General features: G+C 40.1%; 1 protein-coding gene across 1 annotated transcript; it reads left to right on the top strand.

Annotated features, from left to right (window-relative positions):
- Positions 1 to 133: 133 nt before the first annotated feature.
- LOC115439660 (ADP-ribosylation factor 1) lies at positions 134 to 5,428 on the top strand. Its single transcript, XM_030163532.1, has 5 exons — positions 134 to 219; positions 1,388 to 1,545; positions 1,809 to 1,919; positions 3,236 to 3,360; positions 3,523 to 5,428. Exons 2-5 carry the CDS (start codon positions 1,398 to 1,400, stop codon positions 3,682 to 3,684), a joined length of 546 nt encoding a protein of 181 aa, XP_030019392.1. The 5' UTR covers positions 134 to 219; positions 1,388 to 1,397; the 3' UTR covers positions 3,685 to 5,428.
- The last annotated feature ends 1,105 nt before the right edge of the window (positions 5,429 to 6,533 follow it).

Genomic DNA, 6,533 nt, shown 5'->3' on the forward strand with positions numbered 1-6,533 from the left:
CCTCGACATTTTGTGCAATGTGCAATCCGGGATCTGCTGATGTGGTGATAGGTCAGCAGGGCCTTGGAGGCGGGTTATTTGTTCATTGTGGCTGATGTGATTGGTCCAGGTTTCATAGTGGGAAGATCCCGTACGCCGGTGTCTCCCTGGATGCGCAAGACGCCATTTTGGAGTGACAGTGAAAGAGAACGGAAAGATCGAGAAGCTGTCTTTCTAGAGGTAATAATCTACACCAACACACTGTTCTTCTCCTCGAATGCTACATTATGTGAATTGGTAGTTATCCTGTACAAACCTCTCGATTCTTCGGCGTTTAACGTGACGTCACGGTGTAGTCCCTCTACTGTGACGCGGCATTTAGCTAATGCTAGCGGCGTTAGCATTAGCTTAATGAGACCGTTATATAGTTCCTGTATAATGGACATAATGTTAAATGTCACTGTAGACTTTAAAGTGACAGCCGCATCTTCACTGACACTTTTCACGACGGGTCAGCAATAACAGTAGGACATTGTTTATCGTGTATCCTGAAGGAAAGTGCAGTTAAAGCAAGGGAATTGTGTCGCCCACTAGGATAAAGCTAACAGGAGTTAGCTTGCTAGCTGAAGCATCCGCCCTTAGTAAAACTAAGGGGGATCCGCTTCGAGCAATAGTAACCAGCTAAAGCTACCCATCATCGGCTACTCGCATTTATAATACAGGCAGTCGATTCCAAATACGCTGCGCCATCCAGAGCTGTTATCTTCACCCATATTATTTATCATTAAAATGTTTGTTGGCCCTCTGCTAAGGTCGAGGTGTTGTTAGCAGGCTAGTGAGATAGCGTCTTGTGACGGCTCACACATACAGTAACACTATCCTTTCCGCTAGCTTGTCTGGAGACATAGACTTTGCCAGCTGGAACAGGCCCTGCTTATCTGGTGATCAGTGATTCAGTTTATCCGAGCTAACAAGGCTGATAATTCAATAACGTTTATGACTTTTAGCTGCAAGTTCAAATACTCTTTGTTTGCAGCTATTGTTATATATGAGTTAATACAGGGAATGTTAGAGTATGAGTTATGATGACGGTATGCTTGACCCATATAGCCTTAACACGCTGGTAAACAGTAACATTAGCTTTCAAACCAGCTGTTGGGCATCTTCTGTTAACATCATGTTGCATTCATTTGTTTATCTCTAGAAGAGTGATAAACAAGTGCTTACTTGACGCTTTGTACAAATTTCTACAGGTTGAACACCTGCCAGTTTCACAAAACTTGCTATGATATAACAAGAGGATGATTTACTTTTTGATAGAAATGTTTTCACCTTTCAGTACATTTCCTATCCTCCGATTAAAACATCATAAATACTGTCTAACTTTGTTTTACCTCTCTTTTGACAGCTTCGCCACCATGGGGAATGTATTTGCAAGCTTATTCAAGGGCCTGTTTGGCAAAAAAGAGATGAGAATTCTAATGGTGGGGCTTGACGCTGCTGGAAAAACAACCATCTTATATAAACTGAAACTCGGAGAGATAGTCACTACCATTCCCACCATCGGTATGGATACCTTTGCATTCCTTCACTTTGCTCATTTCCAACTTCCTCAATTTTTAAACAGGCACCACTGGTTTTGATTATGACGCATATCTTAAACTCAGTTAAGTAATTTGAAGTAAAGCCAAAAGACTAGATCTGTGCAACTTCTCACTGCTCTCCATTTGGATTTATATAAAATATAAATTCATACAGTTGCTTTTGACATTGTATAACTAGACTGAAGTGATATTTAGTCATTTACCTGTGTCCCTTGTTTTGTCCAGGTTTTAATGTTGAAACTGTAGAATACAAGAACATCAGCTTCACAGTGTGGGACGTGGGCGGTCAAGACAAAATCAGGCCGCTGTGGCGCCACTACTTCCAGAACACTCAAGGTGAGGGGGACGTATCTTTGCTGAAATACTGTCAGTAAGCAATTTCTGCCTATAGGTGGCCTCATTTGTAAATAAAAGATTATCTAAAAGCCAGTGACTCATACACTATTGTTCAAATCTCAAGGGGTTTATTGTGTCAGTTCTGCTACTACTGGAAATATCATTCATTACAATCTGTATTCACTAAAGTCTAAAGCTCCTCATGTCCTCACTTAAATGGTGCATCATACAGGTGATATTTCAGTTAAACAGATTTTTCAGTAAAGGTTTGCCATTATGGGCATCTACACTACAGGTTTAATTTGAAATCTGTATCAATGAATATTTTCAGCATGTTCACTGGCTTCACTGCCGCTTCAGTCAGTTGAGACACTGTTAGTCCTGTATGTCATTAATTTACTTCCATACCATTGACTAACCTCTACAAAGCCAAACACCACCATTCATTTAACAAGTTTGCAAGTCTGAAATGTAATGTGCAAATCATTTTGGGAATGACACTCACTGAATTGTACATTAATAGTCCTGAAAATGTTCCATAAGCTATTTTGTGTTTTCCATTATTCACAAAAATGCTGTACCCTGCTCATAACATTAGACTGCATTCCTGTAGTCATTGAAAAAAACTGAAAGGGTATCCACCAAAAAGATCTGAAAACTGTGACGATATATTCCCCAGTCTCTGGCTTTCGTTTGAAAGGCTTTTCCTTTCAAAGTTATGTGGAATGCCTCAAGAACAAGTGTTGCCATAAATATTAATATGATATGGCAGTGAAAACCTTAAAAATGTGACCTGCCAATAGTTAACATAAGTCCACTTTGAAAAAGAATCACCACCTGTGTACACACACGCTTCCATTATTGACTAGAGTTTTGTTTTCCATATTTCTGTATTTTGCAACTTTCCCTCATGTACATAGAACTAACTTATTTGTATGTTAGGTTCTTTTAATATCAGAACCTTGTTACTTGCTACACAGTGGAGTAGGAGAGGATGTGTTCCTTTGGCATCAGCATTCAATATATGCAGTCATGTTGTCTCTATATATACATGTATGTAAACATTTTTTGTGATGTAAGTCCTCGTAAGTGGAACAATGGAAAAAGAAAAAAATAACAAATCATTTGGAGTTATTACATTTCTGGTGTTGTCAACACTATCAGACACGAGGAACATGCTGCATTTAACTTTATGGCCTGCTTACTTAGCACATGGTACTTTGATCATATCTCTCTTTACCCACAGTGCACAGCAAACCCATCAATCAGAGCCATACATTGGCCAGAGATTAAACAGCATGTGTTTCTATATGCAGGGCTTATCTTTGTGGTGGACAGCAATGACAGGGAGAGAGTGAACGAGGCGAGGGAGGAGCTGTCCAGAATGCTTGCTGAAGATGAGCTCAGAGATGCAGTGCTGCTTGTTTTTGCAAATAAACAGGTGAGCATATTCTTCTTATTATTATAAATATGATAAAATGTGTAAACTAGAAAACCCTGAGTATCCTACTGGTAGTAGTTTTTGCTAATGACGCTGAGTTGATAGATTGTGTGTTTTTAAGGTTTGATGACCTCCATCATGATGGACTGTTTTCATTTTCAGGATCTCCCCAATGCTATGAATGCTGCAGAGATCACAGACAAGCTGGGCTTGCATGCACTCCGTCAGCGCAACTGGTACATCCAGGCCACCTGCGCCACCAGTGGAGATGGCTTGTATGAGGGCCTGGACTGGCTCTCCAACCAGCTGAAGAGTCAGAAATGATCCATTCCACCAGTTTTGATTTTTGTTTGTTGTTTATTTTTCTGTTTCAAACACAGTGGCAGCACCGGATCCAGGCCCCTACGCTCCCACCTTACCTAATTTTCAACCCCAGCTCTTTCTTTCAAGAACATCCTTCATTCCCTACCTACTTCCTTCTGCTTTCTCCCCTCGTCCCTCGTCAGTACTCTTGGGGCTCTAGCCTGTGCTGCTTGTGTGTGTGGGCGTGGGTGTGCGTGTGTACCTTGTGTGTTCAGCGAGTGCGTGTGGGTGTGAAGGCGTCTCTGTGTATGTTGGCTGGGATTGGGAGTAACCCTGGCGTGCCTTTTACACACCTCCTGTGGAATCAGCAGTCTGGTTTTCAAGCCCCTCCATCCACCAAACTCAGTTCCTCGCTCAGCCTACCCCCACTCTCAGTCTTGCACGACCCCCTTCTCCCCACCCTTACTCTCCAGAGGAAGCATGGTTTTCATAAGGCAAAGAAAGAGCAAGGGTGCAAGCTCTCCTCCTCCCTCTCTGTAGTATATTATCTATGTTAACTAGAAGTGTTCACCCAATGTAGATTGAATGCTAGATGTTCATTTTAACCTCTTTGATTTTGAAACCTCAGCCCACCAGTAAGAGATTCAGTAAATTGCATCTTAACCTGTATCAGGTCGAAGCAAATCAAAAAAAAAAAAAAAGGAGAAAAAACAACGCCCATCCTCGATCATTCTGGTGTCATCTGAAAATCATGCTGCTTGTTTTATTATTATATTGGAATATAACATTATTCTTATCAATGGTTCTCCAATGAACACTACCTTTCTCCCCCACTGAGACCGTGAAGCACAAGGCAAGCCAACAACAATCTTTCGGTGAATTTGAAAAAAAGTCAACTTGAAATCTATATTAAAATTAGAATCTCAAAACATATGCAAGTTCTGTCATTTCTGTTTTTGGTAGTTGGTGTTTAATTCCCTGCATTAATTGGATTTTGTGAAGACCTCAAGTATAATTAATCATACTGACAGTGTTCCTACTTTATGTAGGTCAAGAAAAGGTGTTGGGCATTTCACAAACATGATTTCCACTAGTTATCCAAGACAGGTTTCCTGATACATTCATAAGCTTCACATGTTATTCCGTTACGATGTTACATGTGTTTTTTTTTCTGTGACTAGTTATAGCATTTCTATTTGTACGTTGACTGCTGAACCAAATGCATTTGAGCAGTATGACAAATCCTGTAAGTGAAAGTAGTGTATCCTCGAGGGCCTCAACTGCATTTAACTTTTGACTTAAGCGATTTATTTTTTTTTTTTGCCACAAACTGTCGTTTTACATTGACAACAAAATCCGAAAGCATCCAGCTGTCTAATATCCTGGTTGAGATGAAGGAATGGCACCAAATATGAAGGCTCTTAAACTGTGAACAGTCCAGACATACGAAGAAAGGAAAACATGTTTGATGTCTGAGCGTTCGCGGCCTACTACACTGCATATTTCATGATGTGATTACTTAAGACCAACAACACAAGTACTCATTGCAGTACCTCATCTGTGCGCTGGAAGAACTGGTAGTAGACCTGTAAAGGGGAATGGGTGTGCAGTTAACTGGTCGTGAGTTTCAGCAGGCGTCCTCAGTGTTGAACCATGGGGGTTAAACTGGCACTTCTGTCAAGGATGATTGTAAATCTGTAAGTTCCCCTGTAAACTGTTTCTGTGGGGATTTCCTGAACACATTAATAAACATGATTTGATCCAACAGTTAGTAGAGCGAGTCTTTTCTTGAATATCAAATATAAGATCTTAGTACTATGTATGACTCGCAAGACATTTGGTGTTCATTTGTTTATCAAAGTACTTTAAGATGTGTTGGGAAATAAGTGAGAGTTAAAATTTCTAACGATATGTAAATGAATTTTCCTTTTTTAAGATGAAAGAAGAGGGTTCACTTGAGCTGAAATAGAACGAAATGACCTAAATTACACAACATGTACTTCTATTTCTGTAAACCAGCTGTTCACTTATTGTTTAACAGGGAGAGTCAGTAGAAATGTGGACATTTTCGCAATATTTATTATACATGTCTATATAAATGTGGGTCTAAGGGAGACCAAACAGATTTATTAGTTTTTTTGGCTGTGGAGCTGAATCATTTATGGAATCACACTTCCAGAGGATGAACCTTTGTACATGTGCCCTATCTCTCCCATCTTTTTTCTGTATCTAAAGGTTCATATTTATGACGAACCAGACTAACCAAGGCCTACTATAACACATTACTTGTACCTGTAATGTGATAAATTAATATTTACATAGAAATGAAAGTACATATATTTTACACCTTTACAAAATCAACTTTACACTGAATGAACCTGCAGCCTGGTACCTGAACACACCATGGTCTCACTGCCATGTTGTTGTTCTTGCTCCAAACCTGTAAATATGTAACTAAGACTTGGTTAAACTTTACTCTAGTTGGAGAAAAACACACATGTCAAGGTAACTACATAAGGCTACAACCAGTAGGTGGAGACAAATAACCACCAGTGTGTCTGATAACACAACTAGAGCACTTTCATAGCATTTTATTACACAATACATTTGTAGCTCATGGTAGAAATGAATATCCTTGAAGCTATTTTTACACAAACCGGAAGTAGGAAATAACAGGAAGTAGCGTATCCTGGACGTTCAGTTCAGTCCCAAACTGCTTGTCATTTCTAGTGTAAGTACACAAAGGGCAAGTCATTTAAGTAAACACAGATTTACATGACAACACAGCCTGTTTGGACCCACGAAAGCCTGTGGAGTGGGGGTGGGAGGGACGAGTAGTACCTGGCACACCTGACTAACAGGCTCCTCCC

This window comes from Sphaeramia orbicularis, chromosome 19, assembly GCF_902148855.1.
Source record: "Sphaeramia orbicularis chromosome 19, fSphaOr1.1, whole genome shotgun sequence".
Lineage (NCBI taxonomy): Eukaryota > Metazoa > Chordata > Actinopteri > Kurtiformes > Apogonidae > Sphaeramia > Sphaeramia orbicularis.